Genomic DNA, 25,472 nt, shown 5'->3' with positions numbered 1-25,472 from the left:
TCATGTTTCCTTCACATCTGAATATTCAGTTGCAATTAAGATGTTTTGCTTCCATAAGTGCTTCATCTGAAGTATGTATTTTTGACTCTGAAGAGTTTATGTAACAAAGCTTTGATAAGGCGTTGGGCCTGATGTTCTTTGCAGCGGTATTGATTCTAGTCTTCACTGGTCTGACACTAGAAGAGGACGCGAGGCGGAGGCTGCAGCCGGTGTAGTGCACCGTCAGGACAGAGCTGCAGCAGATGTTGGACTCACTGAATATTGGTCAGGGATCATTTAGCACCAGTAGACCTGCTGCTCTAAACTGGTGACCCAACACAGCGCTCACGCTGCGGACACATATGTTCACCCAGCAGAACTGCTTCTACCGCTCTTCTTCACTCTCTTCTTCACTCGCACAAACATGAGCAGATTGTCAAAATTACTTTTATTGGATAAAATCTCAAAGCACAACGTATTTGAATGGTAATATGAATCATTTGAGACCGTAGACATTTACAGAAATATCTAGAAAGGATCCATTTTAAACATTAACAGCAGTTTACAAAAGCATTTCAGGCGAGGTCCTCAAAACAACGCTGATGATGATATGAAATATTAACATGGACACTTCCTTTACAAGTGAAAGCAGGAATGTCATGGTCCTTCTCTACAAGAATAAAAACACATTTCAGCACATTTTTGTTGGCAAAATACAAATTAAAGACGTTTTTTAAAATGATTTCAGCTTTCGTCTTTTGGCACAGCGAGCCAACACTCATCATGTAGAGATCTATCGTCTGGCTCCTCGTGAAGGTCCACTGAACAGGAACAGGTAGACGTGACAACACAATACTGAATGTTACACAGTAAACCACATGCATGTGACGCTACAGGGAGGGAGGGGCGTGGTCTACAGCCACGTATACAAAAGCTCAGCATGAAGGTCCAACGGGTCCTCTTCAGATCCAGTACATTCAACTCCGGATCAAGAGAAACCCAGAACAATGGATCCTCGGCGTGCATTCTAAACTGTGCACTTTATTTTGGTAAAAATAAAAAATGTTACTTCTCTCCTGCAATGATAGCACCCACTATATATATACTGGTACTATATACTGGTACTATATACTGGTATTATATACTGGTACTATATACTGGTATTATATACCTGTATTATATACTGCTATAGGCCAGTGGGCATTATTTGGTATCTTAAATTGTATTTTCTATCAATGTCATAATTTGATTGGTCAAATATCTATATTTTAGAAATACTAAAGTTATGAATCCATCATTGAGTTGTGCAGTTAACTGGTCATTTAAACGTGTGTGTGTGTGTGTGTGTGTGTGTGTGTGTGTGTGTGTGTGTGTGTGTGTGTTGAAATAGATCCAGAGCAGAAACACTGACTAGCCTGTAAAGTACCCACCATGTGATACTATAATAATAAAAAATTAATAATTATTATTTGTAGCTTTGCATACAGACGTATGTGAACACAAGTCAACATACTTTAGTGGACTTTTGATCTTTCTAGTTTCAGAGTGAAACCAGATCCACCTCCCTGCAGCCTGACCCAGATGGATGCAGGTCTGTGGTCTGATGTGGTCTGGGATGACATGACCCACTATCACGCATCTCCTGCATGTGAAGCCGTCACCATATTGCGTCATACAGTGCAGTGATTTTACTGTAGTTTGTAGGTTTGGCTCATTTTGTTAAACAAAGTAAAAGATTTTGGTTTCTTGCGACACGGTATAAAAGAATCCAGGTCTCCTATTGAAATGAGATAGGACTGTTTAAATATGAAGACGACAGAAAATAAAATCTTAAAATAGATGTGTTCTGGTCCAGCAGTCTGCTGGTGCGTGGGCCTGATTCTGGCCCATTAGAGACAGAAGTGATACGATCGCTGTGATTGAAAGTGATGAATTCTACACCGGTCCTTAAACTAAATCCATATTCAACATCCAGTAAGCATGCATGAATATGATTTATTGTGATTCTTAGTTTTAAGTGGAGGATTCATGGTATGAATGCTGATTTTTTGCTTTTAATTTAACTTCTAATTTAGACGATTTTCAATTATTATTTGCATAAATTACCAGATACCAACGTCAGTCAAAGGAACAGAAGTTGAGGCACGGGTATGGAGGTCCAGAACCTGTGGTCTCCATTCAGTCAGTCCTCTCCAGCAGCTCATTCAGAACAATCTGGATTTTCCCTTTTTTTTGTCCAGCAAAAGCAGCGCACGGCTACAAAAGGTGCGTGAGGAGGAGGAGGGGGGGGGGTGTTGCACTCACAGCAGCAGGGCCCGGTGCTACGCCATGGTGTAGCCATAGCTCCCACAGTGCAGCGCTACCAGCAGCCGGTCTCTCAGGACCTCCTGGCTCGGGTATTCTGGGAGTTTCAGCATGTTGATGCTGAGGAGAGGAGACAAAGAAGAGTCACCGGCCGGTGTCATGACGACTCGTGGAGTTCTGATGTCTGGTACCGGTCCGAGACAAAGACCCGCTACAGTCCAGCAGCAAGAGACCGCTCCCTGCTTCCACACCGCCATCAGTGAACGGCACACCGAAGAGACACACTGCCCTCTAGTGACGAGGCCCTCATTAAGGCGTGCAGAGGGACTCGTCTGGGTCCGACTGTCTGCTCGCTCACTCACTCACTCACTCACTCACTCACTCACTCACTCACTCACTCACTCACTCACTCACTCATGTTGAGCGCATATTTTAAAGTACTGCTATATGAACAAAAGGTCAATAACATTTGGTTTGAATCACTTTAAACAGATCAGGTTCTTTTTATCAGCAGTATTCTTCACACAGTAGTTATAACACAGTTATAATGATTCTGATCATAGATATACTCTATCTTCATGTGTAATAGATGATATTTAAATATACAGCTTGAAAACTGTAAACCTCTCTACGTCATGTTTTTATGTTTGTTAAATTATCAGTAGTGATAACTAAATGATATTATTATACATATTACAAACAAAACACTTTAAAAACTCTACAAAAATAATTTAAATGAATCTTTGCTTTTTTGGTATTTTGGTCAGAAACCTATTCAATGCTGATTAGACTGTACTATGTGTGGTATTAGTTATAAATGTACGTTGGTACATAGAGGGTGATAAGAAGCTGTACTTAGAGGGACTTAGGACCCAGGGGAATGTAGGTGAAGCATGTGACCCTGGAGGGAGGCAGTAACGAACACATGGAGTTATGCTAATAAAGAGTTAAGAGCAGTTTGTTCTCACGTGCTTATATGTTTATTTAAAAACATGACGATATGTATTTTAATATTGTCACGTTTGACCAGGTTCTTGTGTTAAAGATGTCCGCTTCATAATAAATAAAGAACTGCTTTAATGCGTGATAAAATAATTGTCGGCGTTACTTAATTAATGCGATAACGCGTTAACTTGCCCAGCCCTAGTTTAAACTATAAACTACCATCTACTTGGGAAATTAAATCATTTAATTGAAATAATTGTCTTAGATGCCAATAATTGGACATTAATACCAAACTGCTTCTTATGTCCAGAAAGGCTGAAGGAGGTGGTGATTGTGAGGTGAGCAGCAGAAGGTCTCTGTGAGGAACAATGGCTCACTGTCAGCAGAGCAGCAACTACAAAGGCCAACTGGAATGTGTGGAAAGACTCATTACCAGGTACTAGAGGTAGGCAGTAGGTTGGAGGAGAACGGCACTGCAGCAACGGTGAACTTCTGTAGACCACTGCCCCCCATCAGGTAGGCAAAGCCACCATGAGGAACCCTGGAACTGATGAGAACGGTACCGTATTACAGATTCATAGACCGTCACACGTTTCTCTGTCTCCAGATCTTTAGTACAAATCAGAAAGACTAACCTTCCAGTGACGAACTGAAGCAGAAGAACCCGTTCCTCCTGGGACAGACTGTTCACCACCTCCCAGAACCACTGCAGAACAAACGCAGACCGGTTATGATTCTCATTGTGGGGTTGATCTTCTACCATGTTTGCATGCTGTAATGTTCACAAAGCGAGTCCATCTTTAGTAAAACAGAGAGCCAGTCTATCTTTAGTAAAACAGAGAGCGAGTCCATCTTTAGTAAAACAGAGAGCGAGTCCATCTTTAGTAAAACAGAGAGCGAGTCCATATTTAGTAAAACAGAGAGCGAGTCTATCTTTAGTAAAACAGAGAGCGAGTCCATCTTTAGTAAAACAGAGAGCGAGTCCATATTTAGTAAAACAGAGAGCGAGTCTATCTTTAGTAAAACAGAGAGCGAGTCCATCTTTAGTAAAACAAAGAGCGAGTCTATCTTTAGTAAAACAGAGAGCCAGTCTATCTTTAGTAAAACAGAGAGCGAGTCCATCTTTAGTAAAACAGAGAGCGAGTCTATCTTTAGTAAAACAGAGAGCCAGTCTATCTTTAGTAAAACAGAGAGCGAGTCTATCTTTAGTAAAACAGAGAGCGAGTCCATCTTTAGTAAAACAGAGAGCGAGTCCATATTTAGTAAAACAGAGAGCGAGTCCATCTTTAGTAAAACAGAGAGCGAGTCCATCTTTAGTAAAACAAAGAGCGAGTCTATCTTTAGTAAAACAGAGAGCCAGTCTATCTTTAGTAAAACAGAAAGTCTATCTTTAGTAAAACAAAGAGCGAGTCTATCTTTAGTAAAACAGAGAGCCAGTCCATCTTTAGTAAAACAGAGAGCCAGTCCATCTTTAGTAAAACAGAGAGCGAGTCCATCTTTAGTAAAACAGAGAGCGAGTCCATCTTTAGTAAAACAGAGAGCGAGTCCATATTTAGTAAAACAGAGAGCGAGTCCATCTTTAGTAAAACAGAGAGCGAGTCCATCTTTAGTAAAACAGAGAGCGAGTCCATCTTTAGTAAAACAGAGAGCGAGTCCATCTTTAGTAAAACAGAGAGCGAGTCCATCTTTAGTAAAACAGAGAGCGAGTCCATCTTTAGTAAAACAGAGAGCGAGTCCATGTTTAGTAAAACAAAGAGCGAGTCTATCTTTAGTAAAACAGAGAGCCAGTCTATCTTTAGTAAAACAGAGAGCGAGTCCATCTTTAGTAAAACAAAGAGCGAGTCTATCTTTAGTAAAACAGAGAGCCAGTCTATCTTTAGTAAAACAGAAAGTCTATCTTTAGTAAAACAGAGAGCCAGTCCATCTTTAGTAAAACAGAGAGCCAGTCCATCTTTAGTAAAACAGAGAGCGAGTCCATCTTTAGTAAAACAGAGAGCGAGTCTATCTTTAGTAAAACAGAGAGCCAGTCCATCTTTAGTAAAACAGAGAGCCAGTCCATCTTTAGTAAAACAGAGAGCGAGTCCATCTTTAGTAAAACAGAGAGCCAGTCTATCTTTAGTAAAACAGAGAGCGAGTCCATCTTTAGTAAAACAGAGAGCGAGTCTATCTTTAGTAAAACAAAGAGCGAGTCTATCTATAGTAAAACAGAGAGCGAGTCTATCTTTAGTAAAACAGAGAGCGAGTCTATCTTTAGTAAAACAGAGAGCCAGTCCATCTTTAGTAAAACAGAGAGCGAGTCCATCTTTAGTAAAACAGAGAGCGAGTCCATCTTTAGTAAAACAGAGAGCGAGTCTATCTTTAGTAAAACAGAGAGCGAGTCCATCTTTAGTAAAACAGAGAGCGAGTCTATCTTTAGTAAAACAGAGAGCGAGTCTATCTATAGTAAAACAGAGAGCGAGTCTATCTTTAGTAAAACAGAGAGCGAGTCTATCTTTAGTAAAACAGAGAGCGAGTCTATCTTTAGTTTGTTTCTTGGTAAATGTTTGAGTAAACATGAGTCACTGAGAGGAACTTTCAACCTGTTTTAAATGTAGAATGAAACAGGTATGGGATTCCAAATCCAGTTGTGACCTTAAGACCATTCTGGTATTTTACTGGTTTCCAAACTGTAGTGCTGCAAATCAATGAAGCAAATGTTCATGTTGAAGTGATCTCGTGAAAACAATGAAGTTTGAAGATCCTGCTTCAGATGTATCCCTCATGTATTCTATTTTTTTACGTTTAAAAGGTTAAAGGCTGTTTTCAACATCAACAACCGCCGTTCAAAACGCAAGACAAATGAGATATGATTTGATATGGTAATGATAAAGGAAACAAAGACATCCACGAGGAGCGCGACATGTTCTCCTGGTAGCGTCCCTCAGCTGTGCTGTCCTCATGGAGGGTCAGGAGCACTGTTACCATGAAGTAAACACCATTACAGCTTTCTTTTGACCATTTTTCTTTATACATCAATGTGAGCTACAGAGCTAACATGTTAGCATGTAGCTCCCTGCAATGTAAACACAGTGGCTATCAGTGTGGTTGTGGAAAATAGAAGATGTGAAAAAGTTATTTCTGGTAAAGAGACGATAAATAATGGGAGTTTACTGTCCAAGCTGGTGCTACGCTGCCATGTCTACACAGCTGAATGTGGAATTACTGATCTTTAGAAACGTTTTTACTCGTCAGACAGTTTCATGTATGAAATGACGATTATGTTTGAAACTAGGGGCAATATGACCGGAAATTGACATCTGGTGTTTTTCGTTTTTTAAATCCACGAAACAAGATTCTATCATCTTTCACTTTCTTGGCAATGTGAGGGAACATATATGAAGAGAGAAGAACATGTAGTAAAATGTAGCTCCATAGAATAGATCATTTCCATCTGTTTTGAGAGAGATAGCTGAACCCGTAATGTGATTCGTTCAGTCAGCAGTACTTGAGCGGTGTGGTGGGAAGCTTCATCAGACCCCTTCATCAAGCAATTTAAACATTCTGTAGACAATAGTGTCAACATGATGTCATCTATGAACAAATAAGTGTGTTGTGTTGCTTACAGTCAGTATTCACTACCTGGATTCAAAAAGGACAAAACACTTGTTAAAAACAAAGCTCTTCATTCATCGACTGACATAGAAATATACATTGAGTTCACATTATGCAAAAAGCAGTAAAGCCATAATTAGTCTTTAAACTGTGTGGATCATGAGCTCCATCAGTCAGGGCTTCTTGAAGACTGACGTTGTGTCGGATGCTGATGGAGCTCTCAGGTCAGAGGTCATCCTGAAGAGTCTGCTGGCTTCAGGAACACCTCATCAAACCACCTGTAAAACACAGCGTGACATTAACCCGTCATGTAGTAACATCAAGGTGTGTGACAGGAAGAAGGGTAGCGTTTACTACAACGTCCTCATCTTACATGTGTAGTTATGACAACAGTTACAAACAGTGTAAACATGATAAATACTTATAAAGTATAAGTATTAATGAGCATAAGACAACAGTGAAACGTTTCATGTTAAATGGTCTTAATCCGTCTCCATGGTGGGGAAGCACAGAGAGGTTTATTGACTCTACTGTTATTTTCTGCTCACTCGCTACGTTCATCGTTTTATATCCAAGAAGCACGTATAAGGAATCTGTCTCTGGATGGCTGCATAACAATAAACAACGCAAAAGTCTAGAGACATAACATGAATTAGGTTATTTTAACTTGTGTCAAAGGAGCAAGTTAGTGACTGGTGCTAACGAATCAAAGCTAACGTTGACGTAACTCAACCAAGCAACGGGTCGACTTTTCTTCTTCTTTCTCTTTCTTTGATCATTCATTTTTCACATGTTTCTACATTGTAATGAAAGCTGTATTCTCTTCTTGTTTTCAACCGACACAGTTAACCGGGTCACTTGATAAATGAATACACCGGTGTGGATCTGGCTTCATCTAAACCAAGCCAGCTTTTCACAAAAGACAACCTGCTCCTGTCTTTATTCAACTGGCTTCATACGAGACCTGATGTCCACACAGTCCGTCTTTGTATTACTATATTACTCCAGCCTGTGGACCTAACATCAAAGCTAGCTGCACTAGCAGCCCAGCGTGCTAACGTTAACAGGCAAACAGTGTTAAAAACACAGCAACTCAAATAACATTAAAATGGTCAAACTTACAGCTCCAGGTTTGAAGTCGAGTCTCAGACAGCCGGTCCAGATCCAACAGAGCTCCAGTTTGAGGTGACAAAATAATTTTCCTGTGAAGCTGAGGATGGTTCTACTGTTTCACCAGGGAACCCATATGACACAGGGAACCCATGTGACACAGGGAACCCGTATGACATAGGGAACCAAATGTCCACAATTCATGACTTTTTGTGGTCTGCTCATTGCTTCACAGGTTTTTTGAAGATGGAGCAGGAGACTAAGAGAGAGGCTGTTCTTTTGTGACACACATTTGTTTAAAAAGGATGAAAAGGTGCAGAAGAGGTGATCTTTAAAATCTTTAAACCGTGTGCAAACTGTCATGCTAAAGTCACATATAGCGGTAAAGATTGATTCCATGATATGCAGAGGAGCCTGAGGAAGGAGAGAGCAGGCGCCCTGATGTTCTACCTGCTGTCAGACTGACAACAGACCCACAAACTGAATCCCTGTCGTCATGAGCAGTTGTGATCGCTGATCTTTGTGAGGCATACATGTGTCGTTCTGGAGGAGTCAGTCCCACCTGGATGACTGGCTCCTGAGGGTCGTAGCCACTGGTGTACTCCGTGTTCCTGCACCAATCCTGCACATCGATCTCTGGCATCCCTGACAACAGGAGCTCCTGCGCGCGCACACACACACACACACACACACACACACACACACAGCATGAACAGAAACTCCTTATGCTTTAGACTCTAGGTACACATACAGTGCTGAAAGCAGCTGATTACAGTGAGAGTGAAGCAGCTGCAGGTTGCCCAGCGATGACAGCATGTCCAACACAACCAAGGTGAGATAATCATCATGCTACACTATTGATCCTCGCACAAACGAGGACACGAAATCTGCCGACACTGACGGAAAACAACCTTCTCATGCGGATGGAGAAGAGGGATGAGCTTCAAGGTGACCCCACCTACCCCCCTAACCAGACACGGCTAATCGATCCCTGCATCAGAGCCAAGCGGGCAGCCGGGGCAACAAGGAGAATGACAGGAGAAGACGAGGGATGAGAGGGAGAGGAGGAGGGAAGGCAGGAGAAGACGAGGGATGAGAGGGAGAGGAGGGAAGGCAGGAGAAGACGAGGGATGAGAGGGAGAGGAGGAGGGAAGGCAGGAGAAGACAAGGGATGAGAGGGAGAGGAGGAGGAAAGGCAGGAGAAGAAGAGGATGAGAGGGAGAGGAGGAGGAAAGACAGGAGAAGAAGAGGATGAGAGGGAGAGGAGGAGAAAAGGCAGGAGAAGATGAGGATGAGAGGGAGAGGAGGAGGAAAGGCAGGAGAAGAAGAGGATGAGGGAGAGGAGGAGAAAAGGCAGGAGAAAACGAGGGAGAGGAGGAGAGGAGGAGGAAAGGCAGGAGAAGATGGGGATGAGAGGGAGAGGAGGAGGAAAGGCAGGAGAAGACGAGGGAGAGGAGGAGAGGAGGAGGAAAGGCAGGAGAAGAAGAGGATGAGAGGGAGAGGAGGAGAAAAGGCAGGAGAAGACGAGGGAGAGGAGGAGAGGAGGAGGAAAGGCAGGAGAAGAAGAGGATGAGAGGGAGAGGAGGAGAAAAGGCAGGAGAAGATGAGGATGAGAGGGAGAGGAGGAGGAAAGGCAGGAAAAGAAGAGGATGAGAGGGAGAGGAGGAGAAAAGGCAGGAGAAGAGGGAGAGGAGGAGGAAAGGCAGGAGAAGACGAGGAAGAGGAGGATGAAAGGCAGGAGAAGACGAGGGAGAGGAGGAGGAAAGGCAGGAGAAAATGAGGGAGAGGAGGAGAGGAGGAGGAAAGGCAGGAGAAGATGGGGATGAGAGGGAGAGGAGGAGGAAAGGCAGGAGAAGACGAAGAGGTCAGATGGATGACTAACCAGTTCGTATTCGTCAAACAGCTGGATGAGCGAGGGCAGGATGAAGGTGTGGAATCCTTGCAGGAAGGCGTTGATCTGAGGCTGGATGGCTCGCGTCATCCTCAGCTCCGTAACCAGCTGGACGTACTCGGCCTGAGAGGACACACACAGATCAAACTCCCCGAGACACTCTGATGGACAAGAAACGGAGACAGAGCTCACGCGGGGTTATTCATCGGTCCTGCTGGACTGGAACCTGCTTTACAACACGGTGCCATCTGCAGGATCGCTGCAGTACTGCACTCTGTAATTGGGACTCTTCCTGGCAATTAGCTGGAAGAGAGCGATCAATCGCTCACAGGAGACCGAGGACGGATGAATGGACCAGAGGGGACCTTAAGCCCGTCATCAATGCCACGTTCAGCCACACAAGCGCTGAAGTCTCCACACCTGGTTTAATCATCAAGTCCACACATCCACCTGTGTTCTGAAACCTTTAGAGTGATCGGACTCTATCCAGTCATAAACATCATACCTGTAGAAACCTGTCCAAACTCTCAGACCAAGAACAGACAGAAAGCAACTATAATAAGATATTCTATCTGTAACACTTGACAGAGCCTAGTATTTTAAGGAAGCTGGTTTCAAACACCAAATATTGATGTATTTTTACACTTGACTCGCTGCTAAATACTCAACCCTACTGGCATCATTTAAAGGGATAGTTTTACATTTTAGAGAGGATTGTCATTCATGTCAGGTAAATATGAAGCTGGAGTCAAACTACTAAACTACTGAGCATAAAGACAGGAAACAGGGGGACGGTCTATCTAAAGGTACTGATGCTCACTATTTACTATCTGTGATCTTATAGATTCATAGGAAGACCAGAATAGAGATTAAATGCATAAATAATTCTATCAGTTGTATTCAGGACATCCATAACATTTATCAAACTTTTTTATTTACGATTCCCTAAAAGGCATTGAGAATAAAATCCTCCAAACTATCAGTCAGACTCCAGGTTACTCAGAGTAGTGACCTGGTCCCTGTATTCTAGACTTGAGTAGTGATACTTGATGCTGCAGAACAACTGAATCTGAATCAAACCAATAGTCAAATGTTCTGTGGAAACAGACTTAATTAGACTGAGAGCTGCAGCTGCTCAGTCTGGTGTTTGACCCCAACAAACACCTCACGACCCCCTCAGCATGACCAACATGTTCTCCTGGGCCGGTCAGACACTGACCTTGTTGTCCTGGGTGACCAGGATGCCGGTCCCTCCGGGTTTGAGCGGCACTTCCTCCATCGCCCCGAACACGTCCGTCTCTACGGAGAAGGTGAGCTCCAGACCCAGATCGCTGATGTCGTTGTCCAGGATCCACTGCAGGTTCTTCCCATACTCCGGATCAATGGACGACACGTCCTGGTAGTTCACCGGGATACCTGGTGGTACATTGTGATATGTCAACACTATTGATCACTCAGTCCTGGTTGTCCTCCAGTCTGAAGAGTCCAGTAAACTCAGAAGACTGCGCCTACGGAGCTTGACTGTTGGTTAGTGTCATCAGTGGAGCTCCTGCCATCAGTGTCTGAATGGTGAATGATGACATGTAGCGTTAAAGTGCTTCGAGTGGTTGTAGGACCAAGTACAGTCCATCTGCCCCTGAAAGGCCTGAATGGATGGACTGTCAGTGTTGCTGACTTGGCGACTCTCTTGCTAGATTCAGTATCTTTGGGGTCCAATGCTGCGAGCTACCTTCACTGGAAGGAGTTGGCCTCACTGGGCTGTGTTTAGGTTAGATCATTTTAAATGTGTTGAATACTATAGCATTCTACTTATCTAAAGATAACCAACCCTAGCTTTAATACTTCTTCTAATACTGGTTTTATTCTAGAACTTTCTGAGATTCTATCATGTATGGTCAGATATGATTGTTCTTATCCGTGGTGATTTAATGTTTACTGCCGACTTGATTGACCCGTCTTTTAATAATAATTGTCAAACTATCCTCGATTACATCAAAATGACTAAACTCTGGTGCTTACTTGACTGAACTGACTGAGTGAAATCGCTGGAATGAGTCTGTGGATGTAGAATAGAAACATCAGCTTCTCTGTACCAGCACTTATAATCCATTCTTTAATCCTCGTGTCCTAAAAGCTGAGGCTAGAATTATTTACCGTAGCATCGTGAACGTAGGCCGACCCGCACGCTCGTGTGACACATCTGGTTCTGCTAATTTCTTGCTGGCTATAATAATGGATATGTTGGCTGCAATTCATCACTGTTACCTTCTAGTGCATCAATGAGCGGAACCACCCATGGGCCGAGCCTGTGCCTGTGACGGATGCATTGACCTAGCGCTAGTAGCACCACATAAACGTTACTGTTATTTTCACAGGGCACAACCTTGGTCTGTGGTCTGTTCTACTTATAAACAGATTGTGCACTCTCATAGGGAACCTGTAGTTCTTTGAAGACATCTCCCCTATCGAGATGAGACGAGGAACACACAATGACGTCCTCTGGCTTCATGAGCGTAGCAGGGATTTAAAGAGTCAATGGAAGTGAGCTGAGCAAAAACTCAAGCCATCTCTTAATACCTTGAAGAGACGCATTTTGGCCAATCGGCACACAGTTAAACAGCTGGTACTCAGTGGTTGACCCTACTGCTAGCTAGCACATGGAAGCATCCAGCATTTCTTAAAGCTAATAGATGAGACTAGGCTCCATATCACACCTATGAGCTTTGCATCTGTCTCAAGGGTTAAAGACAAATGATGCCATAGACTATATATTACCAACCAGCACACTAGTCTGACACACGCGCGCGCACACACACACACACACACACACACACACACACACACACACACACACACACACACACACACACACACACACACACACACACACACACACACACACACACACACACACACACACACACGCCTGTGTTCTTTTACCCAGAATGTGTTTGTAGAAGGAGCGGGTGAAGTAGATGTTGACCAGCTGCCGGTGGTACAGAGCCAGACCCAGGACGTGACCTGCAAACTGGAAGTAGTTCAGATGGTCTGGGTTCACAGAGGAGTTACTGTTGGGCTGAAAAGTCGTACCTGTAGATCAAACACACAGTTATTCCACATGACGAAGTTCTGCTCGTCACGCTGAACGTTACCGCGGTAAGGAAAACAACACGTACCATCAGCTGACTGAGTGAACAGAGCATAGTCTGGGTTGATGATCTCATTGGACAGGATGTCAAACCACTCCCGAACCACGCCCTGGCCCTGTAACACACAGACGCGTTCAACACAGCTCACTGCTGTGGGTTTCATGAGACAGAAGTTCTGCTGCTCCATCAGCTCACAGCTGAAACGTATCATTACTGAGAACTCATGCAGGCTCATGTGGATTTAGAAACCCACCATCCCCTCCTCTCCATGGAAGCGAACAGCAATGCCCTGTTTGAGTTTCTCATTGCTGGACTTGGAAACCATCTCACAGCTGCTTCTGAATATGGTGTCTGTCAGTGAGATACAAAACATAATGAGTTTACTCAGAAGAAAGCATGAAGGAGGTGTGGAGAACTCTAAGGCACGTTAGCGATGCATTGAAATGTATTTCCACGAGACCAATGTTGTTCGCCAACATGCAAGTGTTTGTTTGTGGTAGACTGGCACCAACAACCGGCACACATCCACCTTTGCTCGTTCTGTGTGCATTTAATAAGCCAGGCAACATGACAGTGGAGAGTAAATGAAATCTTTGAATGGGTTTTGGTGCGACATCCTCACCCTCATACACTTCCTCCATTCACATATAGAGAGGAGCCTTTGTACCTCTGTGGATGAGCAGGATGTCGTTCTCGTTGACCGGACGATGAACCATGTCTGAATCTGGCTGGCCGGCCAGCAGATGCTCATAGAACCACTCACAGCGATCCTTGAAGGGCTGAGAGAGTAAAATACAACTTCATCCCACACTGCGCAGCACTTTCCTAAACTAATTACCACTTCGCTGTGTTTTCTACTCTCCGACTGTGGATTTTTCAGTCCCGACCGACGGCTCGGAAAGCCTTCAGTTCTGAAATGCTCGCCTGTAATACGGAGATGGGGCTGGGGTCTATTTGCATAATATATGCCTTTGTTCTCTAAGCGTTGGAGGGAGAATGAGGGATGAGCATGGAAGAGAGCGAAAGGCTTTTCCCCTGGGCCATACTGAGAGAGGAATCAGGAGATGAAATCAAATTCACCAGGTTAAAGTCTGTAATTAAAACAAGGGCCTACTCCCAGGCGAGTCATAATCCATGGGTAACGAGGCTCGAACGCCGCAGCTCAAATATGAATACTGAAGAGGAAGGGAGCGGCGCACAACTCGGAGCGGCACTTAAAATTTATGAAGCCATATAAATGGAACTTAAGACAAGTATTATCGCCATGGTTGTAACATTGTTAAATGATCCTGAAGTGAAGTTTCAAAGTCACTTTCCATTAAGTCCCAGAAGACACAAACATAAAGACACAGAGGGACATCAAAGTAGAGGATAAAGTATGAGGTTAAAATGTTGTGTATTTTACTCAGCTAATAAATGATGGCTGATTGTACAAGGTCAATAAAAATGGAGGGTTACCTCTCTCTGCTTGGAAAAGAGCTGAACATAAGGCGCCCGATGAATTGAAAAAGTTGATGTATCGGTCTATATTTTAAGTTAAGTTATCAGAGATGCATTATTATCAGCGTACATGTGGGCCGATAAGAAACAAGAAATTGCAGTAAAGAAGAAGAAGAAACTGGATTCTTAAGGCCAATACAGATTTCAATACTTATTTTTAATAGGTGCAAGTTACGAGATTGGGAGCATTTCGAACGGTGCTGACAGCTAACGGTGCTCACAGATAACAGTGCTCCCAGCTAACGGTGCTCAGAGCTAACGGTGCTAACAGCTAACGGTGCTCCCAGATAACAGCTAACGGTGCTCCAAGTTAACGGTGCTCCCAGCTAACAGCTAACAGTGCTCCCAGCTAACGGTGCTCCCAGCTAACAGCTAACGGTGCTCAGAGCTAACGGTGCTAACAGCTAACCGTGCTCCCAGCTAACACTGCGCCAAGTTAACGGTGCTCCCAGCTAACGGTGCTCCAAGTTAACGGTGCTCCCAGCTAGAAGCTAACGGTGCTCACAGATAACGGTGCTCCCAGCTCAAAATAGTGCCAATAATGGCTGAAGTGCTGACAGAGCTAACAGTGTTTACCAGAGGGTGGGTGCTACGCTTACATACAACACTGTCGGTCAGGATGGTGTTATCAGCTGCAACCGCTGTATGCGAGCAGTGTCTGTGAGTTATACAGTTGGGCACGCTCACATGCATTAACATGCACCAACAGCATGCACAGCTGACCAGGCTATGGAAACAAAGCAAGGAGAGGCTCTGATAACAACACAGAGGGAGGTAGACATGACTCCTCTATATCTTTACAGAGATAATATGATACGTCAAGTGTTACATAAGCAAATTAAAGAACAAACATTTTCAATTCTATACGTTGAAATGACTTTGTAAAGGATTGAGTGGGACATTTTGCAGTTGAAAAATGAACTTCACATTCAATGATGTATATTGCATCTTACTTTCATTTGAATGATTGATCGGTCCAGTATTATTATTATATTTTTATTATTGATTTTTCTTATTTGTTCATAACTAATTCCAACTAACTGGACCTATTGAAAAGGGTTAGCATTGAGGTTGTTTTGAGGAACCTTATGACGCGTTCAAGTTCTATATGGTAAGAATTAGTATTTGGTAAAAATTATGTGTTCAAATGTCATCTTGAAACTTTCTGGCGAGAAGGTTATAAATACATACAGTTATTTGAAGGAGATGTTTTAACAGCGCTATAAAAAAAGACATGTGTTCCTTTACGACACACTGGACAGTGTTCTGTGTGACAACCCTTAAAACGTCTTTAAAGGGGAAAGCATTGACCAGCAAAGAGACAAAGGTAGTAACTTTAGTGTGAACAGAAAGGGAAAGAAACAATTCATCACGTCTTACCTGGGCCTTGATAATGTGCATGAAGCGTGACATCAACTCTGGACACTCCAGCAGGAAGTGGAAGTGGTTAAAGATGATCTTTGGATTCCTGAAAAAGAGGAGACCAAGAGATGAACAGTGCGAGAGACAAGACGGGGCGAAGAGAGAGAACAAAGAGACGAAAGTAAAAATAAATGAAGAGGACAGAAGTTGCTGGATCAATAGCCAGTCTCTGGGTGCTCTGTGGAGCGGTGGAACATGGCAGAGGGCCACGTCGACTCACCTGGTTACAAAACACTTGAGCACCTCGTCATGCTTGCAGACAAACTCGATAAAGCGAGGGGATGTCATTCTGGGAGAGGAGAGAAAGAGAGGTAAAGAGTGAGGATGAAGTGATACAGGAGAAGAGACCGACAGCAACATCATCTCAGCAACAGCATGTTTTACAACTCCATTCATTTCTATGTGAAACGGCAAAATCTCAACTGAAAATGATGTTAGATCATAATAGAAGATATCATTTACTGATGAAACTAAGTACTGAAAGAGAAAGAGGGATACTTTGGAATAGCCATATATATATAGACCCCCCCCCCCTCATATTTAGTGGACTTTATTGTGCATTTGTTTGCAATCTATACGAGCATCACAAACATCATTCATTCATTCAATTCAAAGCCATGGTGTCATTATAATCACTCTGCCTGTTTTACACTGATTGTCCACTTGATGGCGCAGTAGAGCAAACTAGTACCAGCAGTGTAGTGGTAGTAGTATCAGCAATATAAGTTGTGGTTAAAGTAATATCAGCAGTAGTAGTATGTCAGAGGTAGTAGCAGCAGTAGTAGTAGTATGTCAGAGGTAGTAGCAGCAGTAGTAGTAGTATGTCAGAGGTAGTAGCAGTAGTAGTATGTCAGAGGTAGCAGAGGTAGTAGTAGTATGTCAGAGGTAGTAGCAGTAGTAGTATGTCAAAGGTAGCAGTGGCAGCAGTATTAGTTTAAGGTAGTTGTGGCTAGAATAGTAGTATGTCAGAAGTAGCACTGTAGTAGTACCAGCAGTATCAGTAGTAGTTGAAGCACTATGCAGTTTGTCTTTGAACACTGATTAGATAGCTGACAGATGAAGACTGAGCACAGACCCTTGAGGCATCTGACAGGAGCAGCACATGTAGAAGGCCTGAATCACAGCACTGAGCCGACTGGCCGTCATGGAGATGACGTCCTCCCCGTCGGCGTACGCCTCCGTCTCCATGACGACCTCGCGGTCCAGCAGGGAGGGCAGCTTCGTTTTGGAGCCGGAGTGGTCCACCTCCCGCTGCTTGAGGAGCAGAGAGGCTATCTCGCTGCTGGAGGAGGAGGAAGACGGGTTCTTCCTGGTCCTCTCCAGCTCTGTGGAGATGAGCACCAGCCACTCATCCAGGGAGTGCCACAGCAGCTCCAGTGGCTGCAGAGACACAGACAGGAGGTGAGAGCCACACAGGGTCAAAGAGAAAACCAACGGAGTCATCCATGAAAACACCAGGAGAGGAGTGACTCTGGCTTTCAGGAGGTCTGCAGGTTCTTACAACAAGGCTTCAATCGAGGCTTTAGCACGGTGTCTGGGCTGGAGCTAAGACTGACCTCTGTCCAAGTGAGTACAAGCCATGACAATGTTTAACCTAGATCAGGATGTTCAAGGACCTGAGGATACCCTGTCAGTCGCACCAGCATAGAGGTTTGCCTTTAATGAGTCGGTTCATCCCAACAATATATATTTTACTTATGTGCTGTATCTCAAAACAAAGTTGTATGTAGTTTTTATCTCCACTTAAATACAATGAATGTGAATGAAAGTGAGTTTGTCGAGCTCATAACAGTGATGACAACTGAAAACAGTCACATCTCCTTAGTCCTCGTTTCTCTGCAAAGTCCACATTGTCGGCTCTGTAGTTTAGAACAACCCCTGTATTTGTGTGGAGGCAGAAATCTGGAAGACAGGCGTCTCAAAACCAAATGAAACAGAACCGTCTGTGGTTGAATATGTACTTCTCTGTGACTAGAAAAGGAAGTCATACATGATTGGAATTTGTTTTGTTTTATGCCACAGCAGAATCTCGTTAAGTCCCACAACAATCATCATTCTTTTGATAGAAATGTTCTACATGAGCAGTACAAAGACTTCTGGTTGGGCAATATTGAAATAAACAGTATACTATGAAGCATGTCATACTTACAGAGACACTGCTGTACAGTCTCTACCCGGGTAGGTTAGTTATGTTAGATGAGCAGTGATGAAAATCATCGACTGCTTTATAACAATACTACATTTACAGAATGGTAGATTATTGGTATATATTTACCTTGTCGATAACAACATCATGATATACTGTATTGCAATAAAAGATTAGCACGGAAGACAATTGTATTCATATTGCCCAACCCTAACTCTGTCCAAACCCACCACAACACCACAGTGTTAATCATCTTCAGATGGACCATTAAGTGTGAGTAAATCATGGGTCAGAGGTTCATCACAGGTACACACCCAGCTACCTTCACAGCAGTAAGTAGGATTATGAGATTGCAGGGTTCCAGAGATCATGTTTCCCAAATTTAAACTGCAAATGATAAAAATGTCCATGGCTCACATCAAAGACAGCAGAACCTGTCCAGGGACATTCATCTTTTTGTACCGTCTTCACCTCCATCTGTCTCGCACACATCTGCAACCAATGGAGTCAATTCTTATTGGTGCTGCTTTAGTTGAAAGGACATACAGTCAAGTCAGTACGATCAAGATATACCATGTTATGATGCGTCACCAACCATCCACCAATGACACACAGAGTTACACTACTGTCCCAGTGCTGGTTTGGATACTACCACCAGGACTAACTAGAAGGACTAGAAGGACTAGAAGGACTAGGACTAACCCAAGCCAGACATGTTCAGAGCTTTACAGCTGCAGTGATCACTGACTGGGGGTCACTCGTAGTGACAAACCCACAAAGAGTCTGTTTATTTGTTTAACATAAACATTTTTGATAACGGTCACTTAAATGTGGTTCTTAAAGATTAGTGACAAATACATGTAGTGAGCAGGACATTCTACAAAAAATAAACATGTTAATGTTCTGACAAACTTAATGAACTCATTTCCTGTTACTTCATCGCCAACACAGACTGCATGCTGATTCTGATCTGTTTGTTATGAGCCAATGTTGGTGGATACGTTGACAGCCTCTCTCCTCATGAACAATATTCATGTCGCCTCACAGATATTTAACAACCACCGGATATTTGTGCTCATCGTATCGTTTTACTTCTCAATTGTTGTCACCTGTGGTTGATGAATTGTTCCCTGAATGGTCAATGACTAAATATGATTGGAAACACTTCTAGCCATGATATTCCTGTCTTTTGGATGTGCGTACTTTTCTGGTCAAACATCCCAGGATTAAGCGCTGACCGGATCATAACTTCCATTGGTGATCATACAGTTAAATTGAAATTGGTTGGTTTAATCTCACACTTCTGCAAATAACATAGAGCATACTTCCATTCCAGCAGCCTTCCCGGTGGTTCTTACAGCACCTGCGGATTACAATATACCGAATGGACAGATCCTACTTACCTTGAAGACCTGGCTGCGAGGCGTCTTGTTGCCATTGTAGCCCATGTCGTTGCCATTGTTGGGCGATGAAGGCCCCAGGCGGAACACATGGCAGAAAATACGGACGATTCTCAGCAGACTCTTCATTTGAGCTTCATAACTGCTGGACAAGCTGAGGACAGACAGAGGACAAACGAGGGACAATGTTCACAATGTTGAATACGGATCTTCTGAAGCTGCATTCTCTCTAGTGTCCACCAGGGGGCGACTCCTCTGGTTGTATAGAAGTCTAGTCTAAAGTGACTCTACTTCTCTCTTGATTTATTCCCTCAGTAAACATTGTAAACATGAGTTTATGGTCTCAATCTCTAGTTTACAGTCTTCTTCAATACAGCATGATGTTCATTTAGTACATTATGCTCCATTTAGAGTCAGACAGACCATAAAGCAGGGGATGATTTAGGGGCGGGGCTACTGTGATTGACAGGTGCCTACCACAGCGTTGTAGATTCTGGGTGTTTTTTCAGTTTATTTAGGTTCCTTGTAACATTTTGGCCAAATATAAATGACTTATTCCGGGTTCAGTTGTTCTTAGCTCCACCCTCTTGTGTCACTTCTGGTTCCAAAATACCAAGATGGCTACTGCCAAAAATTGAGAAGGCAACGGCCAAAATGCCGAACTCAAGGCAGGACTAGAAAGCAAATATGTAAATGAAATATGTACAATCATACCTGAGAAGCTTGTGTCCATTAGTGGTAGCTACTTCAGCAAGACTGGTCAAGATCCTCTGGTAGTGACTGTCACTCTGCTGAGAGACGTGCTCCAGAACCTGCCTGAGCTACACACACACACACACACAAGTCAACACAAGTGTACACACAGGGCTCAGCAAGGAACGCAGAGACAGGCCGGTTATACCATGTTCTCCTTCATTTCATCATTCTGTGTCATCTGGATGAGGGTCTGGAAAAGTCTGCCGTGGTGCTGGATGAGGATCTCGCAGGTCTCCCCATATCCACCCTGAACACACAGAAGGTGGGACAGTGACCACATGAACTGAACGACACAAAGAAGAAAACCTGTGAAGAGCAACAGGTGGTTTAAAACAACCCTCACCTGCACACAGAGATCCAGAGGAGTGACTCCGTTCTTGTCAGCGAGGTATTTGGCTCCTCGAGAGAGCAGGATCTGTGCCGTGTCTCTTTGTCCATGGCTACAGAATAACAGTGATGCACATATTCAACACAACGGCATGGACGGACGCACACATTAACAGTGTGAACGCTGAGAAAAGGCCTCACAAATGATGTTTCCCTTTGAAAGGTTACGTGACAAAAACAACATAAGAAATATACTGAAGCGCCCCCGGTGCCTTAAGAGAGGCTGAGAACACGCTCTGGATCTACGTCACAACGACATCACCTGCAGGCGAAGTAAAGGGGCGTGGCTCCAGAGACGTTGGGCAGGTTGATGTCGGCTCCACTGTCCAGAAGACACAGCACCGTCTGAGAAGACACAACATGTAACTCAGAAAACATTCCACTGGGATAAAAAGAAGAAAATACTGACGTCAACAACAACTTCAGGATTTACTGAGAGGACTTTGGTGTCTCATTGTGTAATTGCTAAATATTCAATAAAAGGCATATTTCAATGAATCCGGTTTATTACTCCTGAAAGCTCTGGAGGAGGCCCAGGCTTGGACAGCAGTTCCATCCTCAGCGTGAGAAGCTGCACCACCCTCCGCTGTGGCCGGTTCACGCTACGCGCAACCGAAAGCCTGCATCGTTACCACGGCGACGCGGTGAGTGTGCAGGTTCGGTGCATGGACAGTGATGCGTCGGCTAAGCACGGCGGGTGAGCGATTCCTGACACTACTGCGGTTTGGTTCCTGGAGTTGTGAGCGGACATGTTACCTACCTTGAGTCCGATGCTCTAACTAAACCTACAAACACACATCATGTCAATGAAACAGAGATCGGCTCACAGTTTTGTGTCCGTTCTGACAGGCGACATGTAGAGCCGTCTGCCCCATGGCGTCCTCCACGTCCACGTTGGACACGTGCTGGACCAGATCATGGAGGAGCTCCGTCCTCCCGTTCACTGCCAACCAGTGGATCTGCAGCAGAGGGTCACATGCACGATCACTACCCCGACTACAGGACTTACACGACCAGCATCACAGAGATCACAGGATTACAACGATCTGAAGACGATGAACAACAGCCAGAGGCTTCAAATCAACTCACAGCGGTCAGTCCCTCGTTGTTGCAGATGTTGACGTCAGCATTATACTCCAGTAGTTTGCCCATACACTTCTTCTGTCTGAGGCAACGAGTGAAGGCAAGTGTTAAGTAGCAGTGTTCTCACACATCTAACAGACTTTCTTTAAGGTCCATTGACTACATGCAAATAACATCTCGAAGTCTAACAAGCAGAATGAGAAGAGTCAGAGAAATGGATCCATTCAGGTACATTACCCTCTATGTGAACAGAATCAAGCAGCAGAAATGTGATGGATGTGAATGGATGACATAAGATCACAAAGCATGTGTTCACATCAACACCATACTGGTTGGAGGTTGTCTCAGATGGACACATATTACCGGAATAATCAGCGAGAGGCCAAGTGTAGGACACACACTAACCCCACCGGCAGCATTTCTAGAGGAGCGTTCAAGGTATCCAGCAGTGGTTTGTTCTTCCTCTACCTTCAGTGGCGCTATGGAGACGTTTTTTAATGAGTGGGTCCGGCTTTGTTTGTCTCGTGCACGTTCATGAAGATACACATGCTCACACGGGTTTCACAGGCGGAAGTAATGTGCCAAGAAAGACGACAATGTGGCACCAAAAGGCAGTGAAGAAGGCTGCACGATAGTAATCACAGATGTGTTATGCAAATGATTCATGAGGAAGGAAATTAATTCAACATGTTTGCTGGAGCTCGAGGATTCACACAATGTGTTCAAATCAAATTAGCAAACAACTAAAAAAGTGTTACTCTCTGGACCGAGCCCTAGAATAAAAACTGAACACGTAAGCAGAGTTTGAATGTAGCGCGAGGCTCGTACCCGTTCCTAGCAGCCAGGTGCAGAGGGGTGCAGCCTGAGATGTCCTGGTAGTTTGGGTTGGCTCCTCTCTTCAGCAGCAGAACCAGACACTCCACTGAGCCACAGCTGTACAGAGAGAACACAGAGCAACAGGCTACATTCAGACTGCAGGCTATCCCGTCTGCGTCTCAAATAACATATGTAAGACACTTTATATCAATGGGATTGGTGAGTCCATACATTAAAGGTTCAAGTTGAGTTCAAGTTCAGAGCAGGCCGGTGTACATTGTGATCATCCGTGCTGCAGTCACGACGGACTTCACTGTGCAGCGAGACGTGTGCCTATAAAAACTGAGCGAGACATTTCTCAGTTGAAAAATCAACTGAGAAATGTCTCTGGAGGACAAACTATGAAGAAGACACGGTTTCTAAGTGACCTCGGCCGACAGACACCAACATGTCTGCAATCAGCTGCTCCAGCTCGACTATGAACCCGTGTCATCACACACTACCTAAGGCCGCACCTCAAACCAACAGTTACCTCCAATCTACTCGCTCATCTCTGTTGACATTTTGATTTAATATGCTGGACAGGAAGGAGGGTCCCGGCAGAACGAAGTGAACCATATCTTACTTGGCAGCGATATGTAGTAGACTTCTCTTCACTCGTCCAAAGGCGTAGTTCACATCAAACTTGGAGTTGAGCAGCAACTCTGACACTGACCTTTTAGAGACAGGAAGGAACAAGTAAATAACGGACGTAAGAAGAAAGACTACGAACAAGAGCAGAAGCATAACACAATACATGCATTGTTAACGGAGCCCTGATGCTCACCTGTGCTGGTCAGCCATGACCATCGGCATGAGTGTGTACACTGCAGTCTCATTGTCTGTGGAAGGAGAAATAATGGACATAGTTATTACCTATGAAACTTGACAAATGTGTAATTCTTTCAAACAGACAATGTGTCTTACAGCAGCACACTTGGACCCTCACCAGTGTGCATTAAGAGCCAGCAGATCCACAGAGTACATCATCTCCACTCAGCCTTCATGCATTCTAAAAATAGCAACACCGACATCACAATGATGTCTGTTTGCTCAGCCTTCAACACAACGTCCTCATGAAACTGAGGGGCAAACGTAGCACTCTGGGCCTCAGTACCTTTACATATACTGTATATACACATACGTGTGTGTGTGTGTGTGTGTGTGTGTGTGTGTGTGTGTGAGTCAAAAGCTTCTAAAAGGTACAGTGAGCTGCAGCGCACTAACAGAAATGGATCAGAGGAATATTTGTAGCAAACATTAATTCATTTTATGGAACGATGTTATATTCACAAGATCAATTGATTAATAAACAGCCATGTAAGATGACATACCATTCCCACACAAACTACTGTTTGTTTACATCATCACAGTATTAAATCAGATATATCACACCAGTAATGTGCTTGTCATACTGCAGGTTATAAGGCAACATATTTGCAAACATTTGTTTCGTGATAAAAATCACAGTTAAGAGGATTTCAGTAGCACACTTCCACAGAGACAGCATACACAGGGCTAGAGCTAGCACACACAGGGCTAGCACACACAGAGCTGGCATATACAGGGCTAGCACACACAAGGCTAGCACACACAGGGCTGGCACACACAGAGCTGGCATATACAGGGCTAGCACACACAAGGCTAGCACACACAGGGCTGGCACACACAGGGCTGGCACACACAGGGCTGGCACACACAGGCCTGGCACACACAGGGCTGGCATATACAGGGCTAGCACACACAAGGCTAGCACACACAGGGCTGGCACACACAGGGCTAGCATACACAGGGCTAGCACACACAGGGCTATCATACACAGAGCTAGCATACACAGGGCTAGCACACACAGAGCTAGCACACACAGGTTTAGCATACACAGGGCTAGCATACACAGAGCTAGCGCTAGCACACACAGAGCTAGAAAACACCGGCTACAGAGCGCCTATCACTGCGGCTGACAGTGACTGTGACGAGGCGGGATGCTACATGACTGGACCTGCAGCCTGTACAACGGGTCATAGCGGCGGACAGTCCCAGTGTTTACACTGCCAGCTTCAACCACAGCCTCCCGGCATTCTGTGCGCTAACCTTCTGGGAGTTCCACGGTCCTGGCCCGGCGGAGGGAGCGTGTCAGCCGGCTGAGCTGTACGTTGAGCTGCTCCATCGCCCGTTCCATCATAGGGTGAACGCTCCACCGAGATGAGAACCGAGGAAACAAAGCCTCGCCCGGCGGATTTATTTGTTCCTAGTAGGGCTGTGTCGTTCCTGGGCGTCGTCCATGGGCGCTGGCAGGAGGGGACCCGTTTTCCTTAGACACTTCTACCACACTGCTTACGGCACAGCCTCACATACTTCCTGTTGTGATGACGTCATCGCGCTATGCAGTGTGGGTGTTGTGTTCGTGTAGGCCTTTTTCTTCTTCTTCGTCTGGTTTTACAGCCGTTGGCATCCATCCTATCGGTGCGTTACCGCCACCTCCTGCTCCGGAGTGTGGATCAGAGAATAGACTTACAACCTTAGCCTCTCATCACCGTTTCCTCTCTCCTATTCCTACTTCCTACCCTGGTACCTTTGATGCTCTTTTGAATATGATATAGATGTCTCCCTTTCTCCTCTGTCCCACCTGTTTGTCTAGGACTGTCTAGTTTGTTCCACCCATCGTAGTGCAACCAGCGCTGTCAGCATCTCAGCATCTCCACTGTGTAAACTACATTATGGGATGTTCTTCTGTATTGCTTTAGCTGGTGTTGCCTCCCCATATCCTGTCACTCCTGTCTCAGGTTTCTTAGCACCGTGTATAATCACTGTACTTTTTCATTACATGATATTCAAATGCACTTACCAAATCAACTATATCTTTTGACCTCTATATCAGGCATAGGGTTAGGGTCAGTGAGAGGACTCTTGTGTGGGTTTTTGTTCCTCTTCATCACAGAATAAAGCTGCTCTCA

At 44.4% G+C, this 25,472-nt stretch overlaps 1 protein-coding gene across 4 annotated transcripts; it reads right to left on the bottom strand.

The window, feature by feature from the left end:
* Positions 1–410: 410 nt before the first annotated feature.
* Positions 411–24,873, bottom strand: hace1 (HECT domain and ankyrin repeat containing E3 ubiquitin protein ligase 1). Of its 4 annotated transcripts, XM_068736268.1 has the most exons (25): positions 24,610–24,873; positions 23,306–23,360; positions 23,105–23,194; positions 22,492–22,596; positions 21,670–21,745; positions 21,408–21,539; positions 20,843–20,925; positions 20,537–20,633; positions 20,339–20,440; positions 20,152–20,258; positions 19,441–19,591; positions 18,455–18,529; positions 16,967–17,271; positions 16,112–16,180; positions 15,850–15,937; positions 13,637–13,748; positions 13,223–13,320; positions 12,997–13,084; positions 12,761–12,910; positions 11,040–11,236; positions 9,812–9,943; positions 8,492–8,590; positions 3,864–3,934; positions 3,662–3,775; positions 411–2,403 (listed from the first exon to the last, which is right to left on the bottom strand). In XM_068736268.1, the coding sequence occupies exons 1-25, from the start codon at positions 24,698–24,700 to the stop codon at positions 2,301–2,303; spliced, it is 2,790 nt and encodes a 929-aa protein (XP_068592369.1). In that variant the 5' UTR covers positions 24,701–24,873; the 3' UTR covers positions 411–2,300. The 4 variants fall into 4 exon arrangements, 3 of the variants coding, with proteins under 3 accessions (XP_068592369.1, XP_068592370.1, XP_068592371.1); XM_068736269.1 differs by lacking the exon at positions 18,455–18,529; XR_011105359.1 differs by lacking the exons at positions 411–2,403; positions 3,662–3,775; positions 3,864–3,934 and adding an exon at positions 6,627–7,097 and having other exon boundaries at positions 7,942–8,590.
* Between the last annotated feature and the right edge of the window lie 599 nt (positions 24,874–25,472).

Source organism: Cebidichthys violaceus, unplaced genomic scaffold, assembly GCF_023349555.1.
Source record: "Cebidichthys violaceus isolate CVI_PGR_0920_01 unplaced genomic scaffold, fCebVio1.0.p SCAF_7, whole genome shotgun sequence".
In the NCBI taxonomy this organism is placed as follows: Eukaryota; Metazoa; Chordata; class Actinopteri; order Perciformes; family Stichaeidae; genus Cebidichthys; species Cebidichthys violaceus.
The sequence above is the reverse complement of the archived record's forward strand: the minus strand, read 5'-3'. Positions and strand labels throughout refer to the sequence as shown.

What these genes read in the sequence shown, in the direction of transcription:
- hace1 (XM_068736268.1), bottom strand. Translation starts at nt 24,700, where the DNA reads ATGATGGAACGGGCGATGGAGCAGCTCAACGTACAGCTCAGCCGGCTG. An exon ending in GACCGTGGAACTCCCAGAAG is followed by an intron (nt 23,361 to 24,609) that starts GTTAGCGCACAG and finishes CTCCTTCCACAG; the next exon opens with ACAATGAGACTGCAGTGTAC. An exon ending in TCCTGTCAGATGCCTCAAGG is followed by an intron (nt 16,181 to 16,966) that starts GTCTGTGCTCAG and finishes CTCCTCTCCCAG; the next exon opens with AATGACATCCCCTCGCTTTA.